The following is a 23,080-nucleotide window of genomic DNA, read 5'->3' as shown; positions in this document are numbered from 1 at the left end:
AACAGAGTGGTAAAGATTAAAGACTTATTACTTAGACGTATTACTTAGAGACTCTCTTCCCGTCTCCCAAAAACCCCGACATTTCACCTATCTTAACAGACACGTTTTGCACTAAAGAAACCTCACACCTTTGCACTAAAACCGCACCGTTTCGCTATTACATAATCCACTTCCACGCTCTCGATGAAGATGTTAGATGTGCAAAAAGTAGGTCTGCCTCTTGCCGGTGGGGCCGCATCTCGCGGCGGTGTGATACTGGCGCTCGGGAGAGTGTGAGACGGCTCCGCGACTCACTGACGCCAGGCCAAGCAGACCCACAGTCAGGCGGCGAGAGCACACAGGAGGAGCCAGCGACACAGAAACAGAAAGCTACAGAGGAAGAAAAGGTGCGGTAAAGTTTTTCTTTCTTCACAGATTTGTAAATGAAAGCTGCCTTTAACTGTTTTATTTCGGTAACCATAGTGTGCTCGACTCTTTTTTTTTTTTAAAGGAAGTAGATCCCAGCGGTTATCCGCTCATCACTGTCAGTTGGCAGCTTCAAACTTTTTTCCCCTCTTTTTGCGCACACTTTATCAGACAGCAGTGGAAATTTAGCCTCAAAGTTGTAAATGTCTTGTACACATCTTTTACAAAAGGGGGGGAAAGTGGGTAACTTAAGGAATTTAGCAGCAAAGGTTTCGCAGAAATGTTGTAGAAGCGAAGCTTTTCGTCTAAAAGCTAAACTCCCTTTAATTCCCCTTAAATCACCATAAAGAGTTCACCGGGACGAGGTCTTCCGTATTTAACTATGTAATCCATTTGCAGCTGGGAATGATGATTATTGTGCTATTTTTAAACTACCGCTTTTTCTTCTTTTTCTTTTTTTTTGCTTTGCTTTTTTTGGGTGGGGTGGGGTGGGGGGGGGGGCATGCATTATGCGGATAAACGGGTGGTCTTTCTGTGTCATATGTTGTTATTTTTCTTCATCAATTAGCTGTTTAGTCTGTAACATAAAAAACAAATGGAAGAAATGGCCACCAGTCGCCCGAGGGCTTCATCTTGTTCTGTGTAGAAATTAGTTTACGGTGACAATGAACAGAAAAGGAGCCAAGCTTCTCCTCTTGAGAAGCAAGAAATTGGGGGTTTAGCAAGTGTTCTTTTCCCCGTGATAAACGACTGAAAATGCTTGATAAACTTATCAAGACTACTCTTTAAGTTTCTGATGATCACCTAATTAATTAGCTAAATCTCTTGATTTAAAACGTTACACACTTGAAATGTATCATATTTGGATGCCACTAAACGATATATCACTCTATAATCAGTAAACACGTATTACACCTTGCCATTTGAGGCTTTAAAAAAGTATATTGTTGTAGTGTTAATGTATGCAGACTTAACGTGGCTGTTCAGCTGGTGCACTTCAGAGGACCGTGTCCCCATGTGTTTACGAATTTCTGCCTGTGTGAGTGTGCATGTGAGGGAAGATTGCAGAGGGAGGCAGAGACCTACAACAACTAGAGCTAGCTCTCTTGACATTATTGAAGATGACATATCAGATTACTCAAAGGACAGGAATTTGTCCTTGTCTGTGATCGCATTCTCAGTATGTTGTGCTTTAACTTGTATTTACGCTTTTTTTCCAGCTTAAAAATAAGCATGAAGCCTCTTGAATGTGACTGTCATTATCAGAGGCTTTTATGAGCTTGATATCTGCATCAGTGAACGCAAAGCATGATATTTTCTATCATCCATTCACTATAACAGCTGCTGGTAACTAGTACACTGCAAGGTCTCCATATGTTGCAGGTTTTCCTTTATGAGAGACTTAAACCAATATAAACTCTTTAGTTGACAGTTTTAGATAAGCACTGTTCTTCTTGGATAAATAGAAGAAGAAACATGACAGATTTAAACCTTAAGTCTTGTGTCCCTGTGTCACTGTATGGTTGGGATAACATGTCTGCTATGTGTTGGAGCGAAGTGTCCACCCTAACACAACACAAACCCAACGCTGAGTTCCGAACATGTTTGAAATAGCACCATGAAAACCCATGTGTTTGATAGTTATGTCTGCTGTGGTAGACTGACATGTCTGGGATGCAAAGAATCTGATCCCAGTTCAGTCTCGTCAGAGTCTGAACCATCCTGACACTTTTGGTGCAGGTTTCTAGAGTTTTCTGTATCAGCATTGGAAGGATGCTGAGCAGTGGATGTGTTGGTGACTTTTAGGAGCCCCTCAGGTCAATGCCATGACTGTGATTACTTCGGGGTTTGCTCTTAGACTGTTGTGTTGATTGGTTCTAGGTCTAGCTGTTCGGCGTTAATTCTAGGGCTGCTCATTTATAAAGTCATTTCTCACGATTGCCATAGTGGCTTCATTGAACTTAAAATTATTTTTAGAGAATGACAAAAGTATTGTAAGTGGGACTGAAAGCCAAATTGTTAGTGCAGCACAATAACTCTTGTTTTAAATATAGTTTGAAGCCAAAATTGTAATTAAAATTTGATTAATTGTACATGTCCACCTAATGTTGTTTGCAACCAACTGAAGTAGTTATTAGGGAGCCTGGAAAAACGAACTCATCATATTTTACAGCAGATATGTTACTTTATGTTAGCCACAAGGTGCACAATGCAGTTATGCAAAGATATGCTGCTTTTGCAAGACTGTACAACAAGGAAAGTTTGACAGGTTAATTATATATATTTTTCATGTAAAATGTCCTGTTCTATATTTATTTATTTATTTATTTATTGCATAAAATTGCTAAACTGGGCAGCTTTTTTTGTTTGGCCGAGAGTCCAAAGATATTTAGCTTGCAATAATATGAAACTGATAATTGTAGGACATCTGACTAAGAAACTGGAACCAGAGATATTTTAGCTCTTTCTTTTCTTTTTCTTTTTTTTTAACGACATGATTTAAATGACAAGTACTTTAAGTATTTTTCTTAGTACTAATGTTGATTTCTCAAAAGGATGTTAAAAATGACAGCTGGTCTCCTGTTTTAAAAGCGATTTGTTGGCTCATTAAAAAAAAAAAAATCCTAGCCTCGTTGTTAGAAATGGTATTCGTAAAGTAGCCTGTAGTGTATCCTTGTAGTGTCACGATTCACATAGTAATGCCCCTTGAAGGCTCTTGATGTTGAAGTACTAGCTGAAGAGACCAGATATGTGAGTGTTCTTCATATCTCTTCCTCCCCAAACACTCAGCCTGTCTTAGATCTCAGGCTTCACCATCACTCTCACTTTTTTCCTTCTGTCTCTGCATCATTCCTCCTTTCTTCCTCTCGCTTTATCTATCACTCTCTTCTTTCCTGCACTCCACGGTTTATAGCCAGTGACTCCATTGAGCGGGGGTTAATGGAGGCCCTATCCAGGACCCTGCTGATAAATAATGTAGCTTCTTTATAATGCTCCATCCCCAGGGAGGGTCCAGAGAGCATCATTACTGCCTGCTCATCCTACACAGCCCAGGCCTAAATTGATTAACAGACACTGGAGCAGTGCAAAATGATCCATGGGGCTAGTGTAGTGGCGAACAGCTCGCACCAGGTGGGTTAAAGCCTTCCCCTGTCAGTGTCGCATCATCCCACTCTGTGCTCCCATTAGCCTCAGTTTCTGTCCAGTGGGCTAACTGATGGCCATAACAAGCTACCGCTAACACAATAGTGAGAGAGCATTGCTCAGACTTGGCTATAGGTAATGTTTTTATGGAGCTGTTTAAATGATAGTATCCGTTTCCATTTTCATAGAGGAGAGAGCAACGGCCAAGGCCACTGCAGGCATCTTTCTTTAATGCCTGTGTCACAGATTAGAGATGATGCTCAAAGTTTGATGGTTACATAGAAATTTGAAGTATGGATCATGTGTGGATTGAGTTCATTTAATAATTTATTTGGTTAAAATGTGTTTGAAATATTAACCTGAATGTGAAATCCTATGACATTCTCCCCATCTGCTTGCTAAGTGATGATGTAACAATCCTATTTAATTTAATTTTTTTTTCCTGCATTGCATTAATTTGCGCTTAAAAACATTCCTGCAGCATGTTCCCAAATAAAGCCTGGTGGGTTCTCCATGTATGGCTTATTTACACAATAGTTGTAGTACAGATTATACTGTATGTTCTACTACTGTTTACACTCACCACTGCAATTTTGAATTGCAAAGTCAGGTTTGGTGTGACTTCTCCAACTGAAGTCAAACTTCAGGAGGCACTTCAGCTAAAAATTCATTTAATAATAATAATAATAATAATAATAATAATAATAATGAGATGAAGAAGAATCTGGAGATGTTCATTCTATCAGCAAAATGCCAGAGTTTTTGGATGAGATCTTTATTATAATATCAGTGACACACCTGTAAAGTTTTATTTGCACGTAGATAGGCACATGTATACTCACCAAATTACTCAACATCACCTATGTTATAGTTCCTGGTACAGTAGAGTTTTCCAGGACCACATAAAACCACACATACATGACAAAAACAATACCAGATATACTGTTGCTGCAGGTCATAAATACTTTTCAGACACTTATTTGGAAAGTTGGTTCACAGAAAGGCCGTTATGTCATACAGGCATCCTAGTCCATACATAGATATAGGAGGAGGGGTGCATTGGCGCCTTTTTGTTTTGACTGCCTCACAGAAAACTCCAAACTAGCATTGTCCAAAGAAGAAACACAGTGCCATATCAGGGCCTTTAAATAAGCATGTGGTCAGGCTAGCAGTCGGATGTTATTGACTGCCAGGGCTGGAAATATCTCAGAGACATAGCCTCCATCTGCAGCTGAATGACAGTACAGATTGTTAGGTTTGCTCCAGATGTTACTGTACAAAGCTTTGTGGAATCCTCCATCTGAAATGCATTAAAGTTAGTCTTTGTGCAGTTAGTCCTGAGCTTGTACTAATAGCACTGGTTGTTACTGAGAGACCATCAAAGACGCTCTGTGGCTGGATATGAATCAGAATAACTTCTTATATGTCTGGGTGGTGACCCTGACAGAAATAAGATGATGCTGATGTTTACCTTTTGAACAGTGTGGGGTTTTGTTTTTTGTTTTTGACACAGCATCCTCAGCTCTCGCGTAAATGTTTTAATTTTTTTGAAAATGTGCTCAGTCAGATTTGCTTTAGACAAGGCCAGCATAGAGATATAGTGTATGTCAGCTTTTAGAGATTTTTAATTTGTATTGATAGTTATGTGAACGGATGAGGTTATGCTACAACAGCAGCAGGCAGCCAGTAACAGCAAAGGTTTTTTTCCCCATTTTTTTTATTTCAGTTTTTTTAGACCAAGAGAAATGCGTCATACATTTTAGGTTTAAAACAAGCAAGACAAGTGTCAGAAGTTTGGTCATATGTATGTTCTTTTTACTTGGTGTTTGATTAACAAAACGTGTAGGGGTGGGGGGTGGGGGGGTGTAAATTAAGAGTTGGTTTTGATTACCGTATTTTCACGACCATAAGACGCACTGTACTAAAAGACGCAGTCTCAGTTATGTGTGCCATTACTGTATTTAACACACACATAAGGCGCACTGGATTATAGGGCGCATACAAGTACCGTATGCGTATTTAAAAATAAAGCGGGAGCAAACCTGAGTTCGGTACCTTACTCACATTTCTATTACCGGTAATCGTCATCATCAACAACACACAAGCATACAAGTGTGCGTATTTAAAAATAAAGCAGGAGCAAAACAAAGTTTGGTACTCACATTTTTATCATCAATCAAACCCATCGAAGTCCTCATCCTCTGTGTCTGAATTGAACAGCTGTGCTAAATCTCCATCAAACATGCCAAGTTCACTTTCTTCACTGTCAGAGTCACTTTCCGTGCCGTGCGGCTCCTCGGAAATGATGCCGGCTTTTGCCCAGCGGTTGGAGTTCCTTTGTCAGGCCTCCCGGAATGACAGCAAGCTCACAGTTCATTTGTTTCACTAGTTTTTTCACATCGGCTGTGAGATGGGCACGCATAGAGTCACAGATTAAGAGCGATGGTGATGCGTGGAAAAAACCACCTGGTCTCATACACCTCCCTCAGCCACTCTTTCATCATTTCCTCATCCATCCAGCCCTTTTCATTTGCCTTAATGATGATTCCTGCTGGAAACTTCTCTTTAGGCAAAGTCTTTCGCTTTAAAATCACCATAGGCGGCAGTTTCTGTCCATTAGCATGGCAGCCAAGCACAACAGTAAAAGAAGACTTTTCATACCCCGTTGTGCGTATCGCTACCGTGCTGGTCCCCTTCTTCTCCACAGTGTGACTCACCGGGATGTCAAAAGTGAGCGGGACCTCGTCCATGTTTGTGATGTGGCTGGGCTGGATGTTTTTGTCGCCGATGTGTTTGCTGCAGTAGGAGCGGAAGATGGCCAGCTTTTCCTTATAATCCGCTGGAAGTTGCTGCGCTACCGTAGTCCTGGTCCGGATGGAAAAATGGCACCGTTTCATAAAACGAAAGCACCAAGACGGACCTCCTTGGAAATGTTCAATGTTCATCTCTTCAGCTAGTGAAACTGCTTTTAGCCGAATGGTGACCGTCGAAACGCTTCTCCCGCTCGTTCTTTGCTCGATGATCCACCGCTCGAGTCTTTCCTCCAACTTGGGCCACCTCGCCTTATGTCCGCGGAAACTCAGCTGCGTTTTCTTGACCTGCCGGAGCTTGTTTTCTAGCTTCCTCCATTTGCGAACCATCGATTCGTTAATCTTAAATTCTCTCACGGCTGCTCGATTTCCATGTTCCTCCGCATAGCTGATGGCCTTCAGTTTAAACTGTGCTTCATAAGCGTGTCTCTTTGCCATTTTCAGGGTTGTTAAAACAACGATGTTCCACATAATGCACATATGTGCGATTGTCCGGTATATACGATCAACGCCCACACTTCACCCTTTAGCGTTCTCATGGTGTTCTCTACTACGTCCTCCTTACAACACACAGGGCGCACTGCGCTACAGGGCGCGCCGTACTTTTTGAAGAAAATCTAAGACTTTTAAGTGCGCCTTATGGTCGTGAAAATACGGTATATTCAAATATAAACTATTTATAGAAACCTTTTTTTCTTCCTTTTCCTTTTTCTCTGATTTATTTTATTTATTATATCATTTATTATATTTACCTTAAGCAAGCCACTAGTTAATGTAGGGTGCAGTCGGTGTGGATTACTTAAAAGACCCCCAGGACAGTTGATGTCACCTTAATCTCATTTTGTAAGCAAAACAATTATTTGAATAAGTCAGTTTTTTTTGTTGTTTTTTTTAAAAAAAATACTGTTATTAGTAGTAGTAAGAATTTTAGCTGAATTCCCAAGTTTTGGTAAGAATTGTACTTGTCATTAGGGCTGCACGATTTTGCATAAAATGAGAATCACGATTTTTTGGCTTAGAATTGAGATCACGATTCTCTCACGATTTTCTTTTCCAGTATAAATATTTATTGCACTTATTAACTGCACATCAACTTCGTAACAGCTGAGACTGAACATAAAAACAATAAATAAACATAAAAACAACAAATGTCTCACGTTTTGTTGTTGCCGCAAAATGTTGTACTGCTTGAAATTCCGTGTCCACCGTTGCTCGACACTGCGTGTATAGAGCAGGTAGTGCAACAATAGAAAAATAGTTGCGGGACGGCACTGTGTAGCGTTTGTCTAGGGCAGGGGTGCTCACACTTTTTCCGCATGTGAGCTACTTATAAAATGACCAAGTCAAAATGATCTACCCACTACAAAAATCCAAAACATATACTTATTTATAAATATATTGAGGATTCTTTATATCTACAATGTATATACATGCATAACCGCAATATCCAATATTTCACAACACAATTAACTATGTAAATTTTTTGTCATTACCTGAGTTTACTCTGATGACTTGCACTGAATTGAATCAGCCAGGGATGCATAGTCCGGACAGTAGCTGCTGACGGCCAGGTTTAAGAGAAAAAACCGAGAGCTAAAAATTGGAGTTAACTCGCTGACTAGCTTGTCAGTTTTACTACACTTCGCGCCGCTGTTTGCGCATGCGCAGCGACCTAAGCGTCAGAAAAAATCTGATGTCATCTGACTGGCTTCCCTGTATCAATCAAGTGACGGGATGGATGATAGGCTGGCATCTATTTTTTTTAATGCCATGCGATCTACCAATACTACCTTTGCGATCGACTGGTCGATCGCGATCGACGTATTGAGCACCCCTGGTCTAGGGTGTTGATCATTTTCCTAAATCCCTCGTTTTGCACAGTGTTGATGGGAGCCATATCTTTGGTCAGGTAATAAGTAATATCCTCCGTAATTTCTTTGTGCCTGCGGGAGATCGACGGGTATGGGGAAGCGCTGTATAAGGTTCCCGTTATTGATGTTTGGGTGGTTGACCGGGACGGATTTTCTCCTGTCACTTTCTCGTCATCCCTGACGTGCTCTCCGTTGTTTTTTCCCTGCTAATTTTAGCATCACACGGCACAGCTTCTGTATCACATGGTATAAGGCTCCGCCCTTGTCATTTGTTGAGTAGGAAGAGTGAGCGCTTGTTTTTATGCAGATTACGTCCCGGATCAAAATGCGGTACAATCGTCGTCGTCTTTTTTTTTTTTTTTTTTTTTTTAAATCGTTGTCATTTGGAAATGAGATTGCACATAAGTATGAATCGAGATCGCGATTTTCTAACGATTAATCGTGCAGCCCTACTTGTCATTGTATATATATTTTTTATTGTCATTTTAATTTCTTTTTAAAATAATTTTTTCATTTTCATGTTTGCATGCAAGGAGGGAGGGCTACTGGGGCTAGTCCTGCCAATGTTAGCCACACAGAAAACTAGTCTGACATTGTGTGTGTGTTTAAAAATGCAGTGGTCCTCATTTCAGTGACATTTAACCTAATTTTGGTAGTATAATTTGTTTTGGGATTTTTTTTAAAGGTGGTAGTTTTATTCTGTGTGTAATTATTATCAAGGCAACATTAGCAAAGGCACAAGACCCGCAGAAAAACTTTCGATAGATGAGTATATTCAATATATTGCCCACCCCTAGCTACCAGTGTACATTAAATTATAGTCAGTTATTTGTTTGTTTTTCCTTGTTTAAAAAAACAAGTAAAATAGTAACTAGGATTATTACTAGTTATAATTTGGTGGTATTTTTCAGGGGCAGAAGTTCAGAATAGTTATGAAAATACAGGTATCCGTAGAATTTACTAAAACCTTAAATGCCAAAGCCTCCTGATGCTTGTTGTGTTAATAAAGTTGACCCCCTTGACAAAACTAAGATATTGTGAGTACACAATGCCATCCACTTTATTCAAATGTTAATTTTAATTACCTAAAAAAAATTCACACCTAGTTTTTGCTTTTATGTAACTGTAACAGTCTTGGTATTAAAACGTGTTCCTCATAAATAGAAGAGTTAGTTTGCAAATGAAATTAGGGGTAACATGACAGAAATCTAATTTGACTTCAGTGAGAAGAGAGGCCACACCCAAGGATTTTCTTTTTCCCCTCCTTAACTGTTTCACTACAATGAAAAGATGTTCATTGTGAAAGAGCCTGAGGGGAAAAAACGAGTCAGGGATGGTCAATTCAGGAAACATTTTTTGTTTTCCATCCTGCACCTGTGGAAAAGCCTGCAAGTCTCAGCAGAAGGAAGTGATGTCACTGTTGTTCAGGCGATGACACATAAGAAGATAAAACTCCACAGCTTGTTTCCTGTTTCTGTTAAGGTGGCGAGTCTTTTGTCAATATAAAGGTGTAGTTTTCCCACCATATGCCCCGTCCTTTCAATGATTGTAGCTTTGTATTACTTTTTAGATGAGCCAATTATATTCAAGTTAATTTTAGTTGTAACTTGCAGCTTTCCAGTCAGTGTGGTTGGCAGTAGTAAGTGTCCACGGCCTCCACAACACATGCACACAAACACACACACTTTGTAAATAGCACCTGTTCGTATCAAACGTCCCAGCCCAGATGCCAGTATGAGGTAGCTTACATAGGCAGTAGTTGTCAAAGATAGAAATCACTATTCATCCCATAATCTGAAGGGCCAGGAATAACTACAGAGCAGTCTTAATGATGTATTTGTTCCTGCTCTTAGGAAATCCAATATACTGCAGGCTTTACTGTCAGAGTGATGCACACTCGCCCACGATCGGTTACAGATAAACGCTGGTGGATTCCTGACACGCTGTTTATTTGATTCAAGGATCACATTTGAACATTCATCCTCAGCCAAACCTCAACCATAACTCTGTTTTATCTGCCTAATTGCATTCAGGCATAACTTGAAAAGAAGGTGGAACGAGGAGTGCTGAATGTGCTCTTGTTTTCCCTTTCAAAAGCCAAAATGTGTGTACCTTCTGACTACTGAATTGCTCCCGTGGGACCCCAGTGAATAGGCACATTTATACTGGGGTTCACATGCACTTCCTTTTTATTGTCCTACGCATGGCCAGATTCCTGCCCAGAACCGGTGTGCAGTGTTAAAGCTTTTTTTTGATTGCTCGCCTCAGCAGGTTACTCATTAGAGGTTTCCTTCCTCTGAAATCTGAAAGACAGCCTTTTAAAACTCATATTGGATTTTATCAAGCACACACTATTTTACCTAGCAAGTTGTCTTTGCACTGTTGAATCATAAAATCTCATAGTATGTACACAATATGTTTAATCTTCTCTGAAAATTAAGCTGAGAAACAAGATGAGAATAAGAGATAAGAAAGAAAATAATTCTAAAAGCCTTGATCATATCGGTGTGAATCAATATGCTGTCATATTGCACTTCCACAGACACACAAACATTTATTTGTTTGGTTATCTAACAAGCACAGTCTCGATAGTCTCTGGGTAGGTCAGAGTAAAATATACAAATGGCCTTCAGAAAAGCAACATAATACACTAAAAACGCATGATAATAAGTTTACCTGGAAACCTGGAATTAAATAGTTTTTAATCTTTGATTTGCCAACCCCTGACTAGGGATGGGTACCGGTGTCGTTCTGACATAAACGGTAGTAACCAGACCGAAAAGCAGCGCACATTTCGGTGCTTTATTTCGGTGCTTTTTTTTTTCCTGAGCTGTGATACACTTCTAGCCAATCATTTTACGTTTCCGAGGATAGTAGGCGGGCCCAGGTACGTACGTTCTGTTAGAGCAGAGCTACAGATTAAAAATGTCCAAGGCGAAGCGGTTAAAAGTCTGGCTGTACTTCACAGCAAAATATGCAAACTCAGCAGCCTGCAACAAGTGCTTTAAGCTGATACTGTGATACTGTCAAAGGAGGTAACACCTCAAATCCGATGAAACACCTGGCGACGCATAGCGTTTTTTTTTAAAAGCCCAGAAATGCGCCGTATTTGATAGCTTGCTGCGAGACCTCACACCGTGCAGATCTACTGCGGGTGGGTTGCCTGTTATGCAGCATCCCCCAAAAACCCGAAGAGTAGAGTCCTGGCCCCTAGTCCTGCCAGTGTAGCAGAAATGATGAGGATGATGATGGCAGCAGCAGCCGTTCTTCTCTGCGTGAGTAGCTTAATGTTGTTCGTGTGTAATTTACGTTGAGTAGACTAACCACGTTATTACATTAATGCATGTAAGGTGAACTAGCAAACATCATCATAGCTACATGCGGCTATCTTCTTGTTTGATGGCAGATGCTCCCTTCACCCTGGCCAAAAAGGCTAAAATGACCAAAGAAAAAGTGGAAAACAGTTAAACATGAGAGGTTTTTGGACAAAGTTTGTGTTTTTTCCATTGTTTAAGCACTGCTTCCAGCCATGAGTGATACCATATATGCCCCATAGCTGCAGAAAAGGCTAACATTGTTATCTTTTTACAAAAAACAGCTGAACATGAGAGGTTTTTGGACCAATTTTGTGTTCTCCATTCTTTAAGCACCGTTTAAGCACCGGCACCGTTTCAAAAGTACCGATTTGGCACCGGTATCGGATAAAACCTAAACGATACCCATCCCTACCCCTGACTGCATTACATGATGCAGCTGTTTCTGTTGAAGTTGCACACTTTAAATAAAGTTCTTGACTAAATATGACCTTCATGTTTGTTTGGGAAAAAGTGTATTTAGTAGTCGATGAGTCTAATCACGAAAGTAATTGACATTAATTTCAAAATCTGATTTTGTTTGAAAATATTTAATATAATTTTAATATTGACAGAACTTGCTGGCTTTTACCTCTCTGATATATGGATATTCTTTAATTTCTGCTATTATTGACTGAATATAATCATTTGTTCCACAAAGATTTAGGCAGCACTATAATGTAATAAAATACCTTCTCCAGGTGTTTTGCCATATTGCACAGCTGCTTCTCTCTGTGGGATGTGCTAACTTTGCACATATAAGAAGTGTTCTCCTGTAAATGACATCAGTAATTGGTGGTAATGTGACAAGACAGGACAGGAAGCTATTGGGAGAATGTCTGGTTAGGGCTGATGATCAGAGGAGGGTGTCCTCTGTGACTCTCCAGCTCTTTTCCCAGAACCCATGACTGATATGACCAGACCAGCTGTATGGGTGAAATCATTGCTTGCTTCATTGCTTACACGAGCAGGTCTGTTAGTGCCGTTAAAGAGGAGGAGGAGATTTATGTTCATGTTTTGTAGTTCCAGCAGCTTTGTGAAACGGGCAGGCAGTGACGTGTACATCTTTTTGTGAAGGACTTTAACTTACACTTATGTAAGTTATGCTTATACTTCTTAACTCACACTTCTTTTTATTTTTTTCTAGTGACTCTGAAGAGGACCTTGTCTTGCATCTTGGAAGCCAAGGATTTTAACATAAGAAAACAAACAAATAATATTTAAATCTTTGTGTTCAGAGACTGGACAGTGTCCAACGACTGGTTGCGCTTCCTTTAGGAGTGGGGAGGAGGGCGGCTTGGCCAACATGAATGTCACTTCGCTCTTCTCCTTCACCAGCCCAGCCGTGAAACGGCTGCTGGGTTGGAAGCAGGGAGATGAGGAAGAGAAATGGGCAGAAAAGGCAGTGGATGCTCTGGTTAAGAAACTGAAAAAGAAAAAGGGAGCCATGGAGGAGCTGGAGCGGGCTCTCAGCTGCCCGGGTCAGCCCAGTAACTGTGTGACAATCCCCCGCTCACTGGATGGACGGCTGCAGGTGTCTCACAGGAAAGGCCTGCCCCACGTCATCTATTGTCGGGTGTGGCGCTGGCCTGACTTGCAGTCCCACCATGAGCTGAAAGCGCTGGAATGCTGCGAGTACCCCTTTGGCTCCAAACAGAAGGATGTGTGCATCAATCCCTACCACTACAAACGAGTGGACAGTCCAGGTGAGTGAAATCCCGAGGTAACTTGAACGGCATGCCTCTACACTGACCTTAATACCTGTTTAAGATGTGCAGACTCTTTGACAGTGTTGTTATAAATTTTACATTTCACTCTTAAAGGTACTCAAAACTCGGATACTTTGCAATTTAAGTATAGATGACGGCATGAGTCAAGGTAGAGGAATTGCTTTCATGAGAGAAAAGATTGAAAGTATAATACAAGTATTCTAACTGTAAAATGAACAAAAAATCTACACATTTTTAAATTCAAGGACACTTGGGCCTAGTGGTTTGGATTAATGGTGATTTCCTGGTTTGGTTTTCCTGGCCATCTCATATTTATCATGACAAAATAACTATTTAAAACTTTTAGGATCCTCAAGTTTCTATATTTTCCTTTCATCAGTTCCTTTAATCAGTTCTGTATATTTTTTGTATGTTGTTTTAGTTACCTTCCTGTTTTCTGACAGATTTTGTCCCTAACCAGAATATCCACACAACTTTTTATTTACATGGATGATCATAGAGAGATGACATTTTTTTTAAATTATTATTATTATTATTATTATTAAGGAGAAGTTCAGGAGGCTGGCCACATGGAAAGCGGCAGGGCACACACAATTAGATTTAACATATATATATATATATATATATATATATATATATATATATATATATATATATATATATATATATATATATATATATATATATATATATATATATAGTAAAAAAAAAAACCAAAACAATAAAAATGACTTTACAAAGAATAAAAATAAAGATCTCAGGTAAAAAAAATAAACTCAGGATAATGTCTTTTTGTACTACCCGAGTTTGAGTTATTTCCTTGCCTAGGTTTGTCCACTGCTTTGGGGTTCTACCTGCAAAAATAAGACAAATCAAACACAAACTGGCCTTTTACTAAACACAAAATGAAAGTCAGCCGACAAGATAAAAACAGCTGTCTGCATGGTGCTGTGTGGGTGTGTATGTATGTAGCAGAAAATTCCATCTGGGCAGAATGAGGGCTTTGTTTTGGGCATGCTCAGTACTGCAGGTTCTACTTTTTTTTTTCTCCTTTACCTTGAACACATGTAGACATACAGGCAGACACACTCTCAAACTTGGACGCATGTCACAAAAATTAGAACGCACACGCACACACACGTATGACTGCAGGCAGTTTCTCCGACGATGGCTGGAACAGGAAGATACTTAGTCTCTCACAATAGGAGGAAAGAGTTATTGGCTGCCATACAGACACTTTGTTTTCACAGCGGGTGGAAGAAAGGGCTAAGGTGATTTAACCCCACAGCACCTGTCTGGCCACACGACTCCCCCCCACAACAAACACCACAACACACCCTATTTTTCCTCTATTAACCCAGCCCACCTACTCAAACACATCCTGCCAATTTCCCTTCAACCTTATACATAAAAGCACAGCTGTCTGACTGCTCCACAAATAGCCTGTAAAATAAACATTTATTTATATATTGATCCATTGGCCTATTGCAGCACATTCAGGCTACCTGCAGGAATATAGACAGCAACCCGAGTCTCATCTAAAGTTTCACCACTAGCTTTATTTATCTGCAGAGGTATTTATAGACACAAGTGGAGTGTATATCTGTGGTTTCTACTGCACCTTAACAGCCTTCAGCCAGGATATTTACCCCAAGTGATGAATTCCACAAGAACAGCTTGCTTCAAAATGTCTTTTTAGTGCAGAAACCTGAGAGTCTGGGCCAATACTGCTGGCTAAGACTTACTGCCTGGAAGCTGACATTTGAAATGCGTAGCGACATCTGTGCGCAGAATGTTGAGTCATGGAAAGTGCCAGAAACAGATTTCCTTTGTTGTTCTGGCATCAAATAACTTATTGAGTTCAGATGTATCTTTTTCTACGTGGGTAGAGCTTGATATGATGAGCACTTAAAGTAATTATCTTTCTTTGTTTTTGTTTTTTTGTTTTTTAAGATTGGGATTAATGAAGAATTTACCTCAGTGGGTAATTGTGGTGTTAGATAAATCATAACCTCGCTCCTTCTTACCTTTCTGACCTGTTAACCACCACTTGTTCTGCCCGTTCACTTCGTTCTTCTTCTTTTATCCAGCTTACTGTACCTTCCTTCCGCCTCACCACCATGGGAAGCAGAGCTTTCAGCTGCTCTGCTCCCAGGCTGTGGAACTCTCTGCCCCCAGAAATAAGAAATATTGGTTCTCTCCCCCAGTTTAAATCCCAACTCAAAACTCATCTGTTCAAATCTGCATATTCACTGTGAATCCACTGTTTGTTCATTTTATCTTGTGCTTTTATTTTATTGTTCTTATTTTGCCATTGTTTTACTAAGTGTTTTATCTTATTGTAAAGTGTCCTTGGGTGACTTGAAAGGCGCTCATAAATAAAATTTATTATCATTATTATTATTATTATTATTATCAGCAAAAAAAAAAGACAAAGCATACGTGCATTTCAACATAAATATGTTTTGGAACATCAGAAAATAAACTAAAATAATTTGCCACATGCTTGTTTAATTGTCCCAGACCTCCTTTGGGCCCTACACAATGAGGAATTTTGTAAGAAATAAAAACATTTTTTAGACATAAGCTACATCTACAAGTTACCTTATGAATGTTCTTACGCTACGGTTATGTTAGCCAATTGATCTTTGAGCAGTTCTGCACCAAAATGAAGCCTGTACAAAATATTTACCATTGCTTTACCTTGTACATTGTTCTTGGATCACGGTGATGGATTATTTGTAGCCGTTTGTTGCTGGGTTTCAAAAATAGTGGGTTTGATTCTTGTAAAGGAGTCTCTCTCAGGGCTCATCCCATGACTTTACCCTAGCCAATCATTGGCAAGCAGCCTGACGCCACATTTTCTGCTCAACTCGGCTCTCTTTGAACCTTGGTCGAGTAGATATTGAAAAAGCAGTCAAAGGCACTTCTAAATTTGTTTGTACGAGTAAATTGATTTGTGCATGAAAGGTTTGTAAGTACGATTTATGTACTCATTTGTGTTTACATACTGTTAGTAAATGAGGCTGAATGACTGCTGTCGCAGCTGTTTTGGCTGGCAGATTTTACATCTCCCAGTTTATATCAATATGTCATTTTCATCCACCTCTGATCTGAAGCATGGGAAAAAAAATCTCCTACCTTCTTTATAGATGATTAACTATGGGGGGGATTGTAATTTGCAAGAGCTTTAGTGTCACATAATACGACTTTCTAACGGGTGGAGGGAGTCCAATTTAACTCGACTCGGTATATTCTCTCTGAACACCATTTGTTTGTTTCTTCCTCTACAGTGCTGCCACCTGTCTTGGTACCAAGGAACAGCGAGTTTAATGCCAAGCATACGATGTTGCCTCGCTTTCGCAACCCCTTACAACAGAACGAGCCACACATGCCCCAAAATGCCACCTTCCCAGAATCCTTTGGTCAGGCAAACACCTTGCCTTTCCCACATTCACCTGGGAACAGTTACCCAAACTCACCTGGAAGTGGCAGCAGCGTCACCTTTCCTCATTCACCATCTAGCTCTGACCCCGGCAGTCCATTCCAGATGCCAGGTAGTAATTATTCTTCTGTTTTCTTTCTTCTCCTACACTTTTCCTCCACTTTAAAGCTCACTTGACTTTGCTCTGTCTCCTTCCTCATGCAGAGACTCCCCCTCCTGCCTACATGCCCCCAGAGGAGCAGATGAGCCAGGATTGCCCTCAGCCAATGGACACCAACCTCATGGCTCCACCATTGCCCCTGGAGAGTAACAACCGGGCAGGTAACCATGGTAGTTACTGTCTTGCTGGCGCGCGCGCACACACACACACACACACACACACACACACACACACACACACACACACACACACACACACGTTTTGTGTGATATCTGCAAAACACTGTCTGTACCTGCTCACCTTTTTTCTTTATACCTCTTTTTTTGGGGGGGGGTCACATGGAAATGCACAAAGTGAGAGGAAAACTTCAGTGAGGCCACTGTTCTTTATCCTGTCAGATAAAACGGCGTGTGGGCAGGGCATGCTAGTTTACAGTAGGCTTTGTCTGTGGGTGCAAGCTCAAGGGAAGCTCAAAGCCTCAGCAAATTAAGACAGGCCTCAAAGCCGTTTTATGGGGACTATAAAAGCTTAGGCTTATGTCATCTTTGCGGCGGGTAATAACTTAAAACTTGTTAACGATAAGGTTCACTAATTGCCTCCTACTTTTAAATCTAAAATGCGGTGCAGTAATTGCTGCTATCTTGACTTTGTGTTGTATACTTTATTGTGCTAGACAGACAGCAACTGAGCACTGCATTCATAAATGCGTAACAGACTAAGCAGTGGACATGTATTGGACTCCAAAGCCCTTTGATTCAGATTTTATATCTTATAGCAGTAATCATTTCAATCAGTAATCCAAAGACCTGGATTACAGCTGTAAAGAAGTTTGATGGTAGATGATGAGAGGTTTTAAATAAACCTTCAGACTACCCAAATATAGAGGGAACAAAGGTAAATTGTAGGGATTATGCGCTACTAGTCAATTAATTGTTGCTATTGTCACTAGTCTGTACCAAATCTACTAGTTTAATCTGTTTTACATTTTAATTGATACCCAATCCTGGTCCTTATGACTCGACTCAAGATAAGTGGAAGAAAATGGATAATTTAGTGTTTTCTCATTTTAAATTTTAACTTTTAATGATGTGGTTGTCATGAATTTTCGAATAGTGTGCATCATTCATAATGCACGGCACAATGCAACACACTGGTCTAGACCACTGGTCTAAGATATCAGCTGATGTGATCAGGTGATACTCTGGGACTGAACTTGATTTTGACCCTTTTTTTAAAAAAATATTTACTGTTTAGAGTTAAACTCGTAAATGGCTGCACTCTGCAGTTATCTGCTGGTGCAAACGCTGATAAAGCTCTGACTGCTGCCGGAACTTTTGTGTCATTAAAGCTTAGAGATTCTGCCCATGCATGCTGACAGCAGAGCTGTTAAAAGTATTCCTGGCAGTTGGAGTTTGGGGATTTTTTTCCAGTTCTCTTCCACAAGCTGCATCCTGTACAGGGGAGCAGGTTTCTATTGTAGGCCAGTTCTGGGAAAAGGACAGACAAAACACACCTGCTAGCCAGTGCCACGCTACAGAGGAAGTTTGGGAGAAGTATGCGCTTAAATAAACATGATTTATTCCCCTTACAGAGAGAGGGTGAGGCCAGCTGGCACCAGCTTACCCTGAGATACCAGGCTCAGCGAGCATGCTCACGTCCCGTCTTTTGACTGTTTGCCTGCTCAATAAACCCTGGCATGCAGACCACAGTTGGCCTTGACACTTTAGAATACACTGATTTGGGTCAGAATAAATGTATGGAAATGTGCTTGTTTATTTATGGTTATAGGCAACATGGAATAATTTGAATGAAAGAAGAGTCTGAAAGAATTTGATTAAATATTTGGTTTCCTGTCATCAGCTTCTCTGCACACGACTCTTAAATGCCCCTCACAATTGTGCCTGGTGTGAGGCATGTACCGTGTACTCTACTCACTCTAGTGACTTGTTACTGTGTTTCCTGTGCAGATGTGCAGCCTGTGGCCTATGAAGAACCCAAGCACTGGTGCTCTATTGTTTACTACGAGCTCAATAATCGTGTTGGAGAGGCCTTCCAGGCTTCCTCCACCAGTGTGCTCGTCGATGGCTTCACAGATCCCTCCAACAACCGCAACCGATTCTGCCTCGGCCTGCTCTCAAACGTCAACCGCAACTCTACTATTGAGAATACCAGGAGGCACATTGGCAAAGGTACAACATGGAAAACCTGTCGGTGACCAAAATGAAGCAATTGTCGCCAGACTAGCCTAAATCAATTCATGTTGTCAGCAGGAACTGAGATGTGGCGTAAAACGCAACGACAGATTGACTAAACATTCCAGTCTGTTGATTTCAGGTTGACCACACGGATGTTTGTCTTCTTTTGATAAAAGAGACTCATCCACCCTGTTAATACTGTACTACTCTCTATTAGGCGTCCATCTGTATTACGTTGGAGGGGAGGTGTATGCAGAATGTCTGAGTGACAGCAGTATCTTCGTCCAGAGTCGTAACTGCAATTATCATCACGGCTTCCATCCCACGACTGTTTGCAAGATTCCCAGCGGCTGCAGCCTAAAGATTTTCAACAACCAGGAGTTCGCTGAGCTGCTGGCTCAGTCCGTCAACCACGGCTTTGAGGCCGTTTATGAGCTCACCAAGATGTGCACTATCCGCATGAGCTTTGTTAAGGTAGTCTGGTTTGAATTTTCCTTCTAAAAAATTAACGTTTTTGGACGATAGATGTTTAGCTGCTTTTAATCAGTTTTTACCTTTTAAAAAAGGTTTATATGGCTCAGCAGTTGTACAAACAGCTGAGCAGCCACACACACAGTATTTGTTTGATGCTGTGTAACATAATTACAGTTAAGCATGTAACTATGTGCCTGTCTCTATTTTGTGGTTACGCTGTATAATTTTACATTGTTATAAATTAAATTCTCATAAAACTACAATAAATGCACATTAATGTTTACAGATAATCTGTAATTTTAATGTCAGCTGATGGTCTTTCACAGCTGACAGGAGATTTATTATACCATGAAATTTCAGTCAAGCCACACTTAAACTGTGCCCTGTTTTTAAAACTCTGCATTGGAGGGGTTTTGTTTTTTTTTTGGTTTTTTTTTTTTTTTTTTTAAAGGCACTTTTTTAAGCTGAAAATTAATTTAAAGTGGTAAAATATCTGGAATGAGACAGTCCAAAAATAATTAGCATTTTCCATTTTCTTTTAAATCACCACCAAATTGTAAGAAAATAAAACCCATGTTTTTGTGCTTTTCAGGGCTGGGGTGCAGAGTACCACCGCCAAGATGTGACCAGCACACCCTGCTGGATTGAGATTCACCTGCACGGCCCCCTGCAGTGGTTGGATAAGGTGCTGACTCAGATGGGCTCCCCTCACAACCCCATATCCTCCGTCTCCTAGGCTTCACTGTGCTCGGCACTGTGGATGTGCATATCCCAGCATTTTGATTTAAGTAGCAGGAACAGGGGTTAGCTGGTGCCAGACTGGTTTGTGTTTTTGTCAGACTGAAGTTTTGACTGAAACACAAACTGATCCGGGACTTTGAGGTTAGGCGGGTTGTTAAATGGGTTTGTTCTCTACTTGAAGGATGTCTGAATTGGGCACATTTACAGACTGGGAGAGGAGTTAGCAAGGTGAGCGTGATGCAACTGGAAGATACTTGATCTCTGTGACCAACTGTAATAATTAGACCATCATACTCATATTGATGCAAGTATCCTCTTTGATCTTGCTCCCGCAACATTTTTTTTCCATCTTTCTACTATTCTGACTCATAACTAGTTTGCATCTAATTCTTCCCTCGGAAATCCTGATATACACATGTAGTCACAATAATTATGGGACATTCCAGGTCACCGAAATGCAGTTGGTTTCTGTTTTCTGTCCAACTGCAGTCAGGTTGGCATGAAATGTGCTTCTGAAATGTAAACTGTTAGCAGGAAAATTTTCATCTCCCGAATATGTAAAGAAGTGTGCCGGGTTGTCAAAATGTTTCTTAGATTATAATAAGTGAGAGCAGTTAAAGTTATCTGTATAACAGCAACATAAAATCCACTATTACAAGTAGAAGAATAATATGAGGGCAAAATTTAGGGCCATTTGAGCATTTAGTGTAGGATTTAGTGTGGTGCATGGCACTCAAAGGGCATTTCAGACATAAACAGTTTAAAGTGTTGCTCATCTTGTGTTTCAAATGAATTTTAAGAGGAAAAAACGGATAGTGTTTAGATATATTCACTATTAGATTATGTGCTGTGCAGTCTGGTTTTCAAAGCCTAGTTTGGTTAGTGTAGTGTTACACATTTAAGACTGGTAGCTGAACATGAAATGAAGCGGAGGCAAACACAAGTACAGTGTAGTTTGTCCCCTGCTGTATTCTCTGCAGCTGAATCTGATGTGTCATGCAGAGTCGAGTCGCATTGAGGACATTAATATTTCAGTGACTGCGCCTCATCATCTTATTACATTGAGCAAAACGTGTTAAATGACTGTTATGGGAAAAAGTTGAGTATTCAGATTTTAATCATGACTGAGAAAAAGGGTGTCAGCTACTGACTTCCCCAAATCATTTTCTTTTAATAAAATGCAGATTTTTGCCATTCAGTTATTTTTATGCTTTGAGCAATCCTGTTTGCTGTAAAACTATTGTACTCTTTACATTCTTTTTGTATTTTTTGAACATTTTTAGTTTTGTTTGCACTTTCACATGTTGCCTCTTTGTTTTGGTTTTATTTTGTTTTCGCTTCCTCTGTCTGGTTTGCTCAGTAAAAACTCCCAGAAAAGCAGTTTTATTCCATGAATATCAAGTCTCTACTGGAAGAGTCAATAAATTTGTTTCATTACTTGCAATATTTCTGTCTCTTTCATGACCACTGTCTTTGCATGTTTGTCTTTGTGTGACTTGGTTTAATTACAGGCCACCCATGCTAAGAAAATATGCATCATGTATTGTTGGGGACTTTCTGTGTGCGTGTGTGTGTTCAAGGTTCTTTATTTGTCACATGGATAGTTATACAAGTATAACACACAGTGAAATGTAGCCTGACATGCTCCTCGACATGTGCAAAAATGGGGGGGGGGGGTAGAGGAAGATAGATAGATAGATATATAGACACACACTGGGTGAATGTGCAGTAGTAGCAGCAAGCAGGTGAATTCTGTACATTAATATTAATAGACATCTGACTATTTTACAGGATAGACAATATAAACATATTTAAAATTAAAGGAATTTGGAATGTACATTGTGCCTGGGTTTAGAGTGTCTGGAAGAGTCCTGACTCAGTCAATTATAGATGATGTGAGAGGGCGGGTGTGTGTTTAGGGCCCAGATGGCTTGGGGGATAGAAGCTCCTCTTGAGTCTCTCTGTCCTTGCCCGGAAGATGCGGAACCTTCTACCAGATTGCAGAAGTTGGAACAGTTTGTTGCCAGGATGGGACGGGTCCTTCAGTATCTGCGCTGCTCTAGTCCGGCATCTCCTGGTGTAGGTGTCCTGAAGCGGGGGGAGAGCAACCTGCAGCAGCGTTCTGCTGTACGGATCACTCTCTGGAGAGCTTTTTGGTCCTTCACACAGCTGTTCCCAAACCACGATGTCATGTTCTGTGTGAGGATGCTCTACACAGCGCCTGTATAGAAAATCCTGAGGATCTTTGGAGAGACCCTGAGCTTCCTCAGTTGTCGTAGGTGATACAGGCGCTGCCTAGCCTTTTTGGTCTGGACCTGAATGTGGGCAGCCCATGTCAGGTCTGAGGAGATGTGGACACCAAGATACTTGAAGGACTGCACCCTCTCCACTGGAGCTCCATTGATGATAATGGGCTTGTAGTCTCTGTGCTGACCCCTTCTGAAGTCCACCACCAGCTCCTTGGTCTTGCCGACGTTCAGCTGGAGGTGGTTGTCCTGGCACCATGATGCCAGATTCTTCACTTCATCCTGTACTTCACACAAGTACACCATGCGCCTGTACTTGTGTAGGGACATAAATTGTTGCACCCAGTCAGATTCTGGGGACAAACGGCAATTCCCCTCATTAATTAGGTTTTTAATGAGTAGACTTGGTTTAAGGTAAGAGTCAAGTGGGAAATGAATGCAAGTCACTGTAATGCCCCTGAAGTGATGGAAGAGCTCCTCCTGTGTTTGTATGTATATTTGGAAGT

At 40.6% G+C, this 23,080-nt stretch overlaps 1 protein-coding gene across 1 annotated transcript; it reads left to right on the top strand.

The window, feature by feature from the left end:
- The first annotated feature begins 230 nt into the window (after positions 1 to 230).
- On the top strand, positions 231 to 21,774 carry smad1 (SMAD family member 1). Its single transcript, XM_024802847.2, has 7 exons — positions 231 to 386; positions 12,731 to 13,289; positions 16,607 to 16,870; positions 16,963 to 17,079; positions 18,886 to 19,107; positions 19,331 to 19,587; positions 20,180 to 21,774. The coding sequence occupies exons 2-7, from the start codon at positions 12,890 to 12,892 to the stop codon at positions 20,321 to 20,323; spliced, it is 1,404 nt and encodes a 467-aa protein (XP_024658615.1). The 5' UTR covers positions 231 to 386; positions 12,731 to 12,889; the 3' UTR covers positions 20,324 to 21,774.
- Positions 21,775 to 23,080: the final 1,306 nt, after the last annotated feature.

Source organism: Maylandia zebra, linkage group LG6, assembly GCF_041146795.1.
Source record: "Maylandia zebra isolate NMK-2024a linkage group LG6, Mzebra_GT3a, whole genome shotgun sequence".
NCBI classification, from domain to species: Eukaryota; Metazoa; Chordata; class Actinopteri; order Cichliformes; family Cichlidae; genus Maylandia; species Maylandia zebra.
The sequence above is the reverse complement of the archived record's forward strand: the minus strand, read 5'-3'. Positions and strand labels throughout refer to the sequence as shown.

Excerpts from the sequence above, each read along its gene's own strand:
- smad1 (XM_024802847.2), top strand. The coding sequence starts at position 12,890 with ATGAATGTCACTTCGCTCTTCTCCTTCACCAGCCCAGCCGTGAAACGG. Across the intron at positions 16,871-16,962 it reads CAGTCCATTCCAGATGCCAG|AGACTCCCCCTCCTGCCTAC; the intron begins GTAGTAATTATT and ends TTCCTCATGCAG. Across the intron at positions 17,080-18,885 it reads GGAGAGTAACAACCGGGCAG|ATGTGCAGCCTGTGGCCTAT; the intron begins GTAACCATGGTA and ends TTTCCTGTGCAG.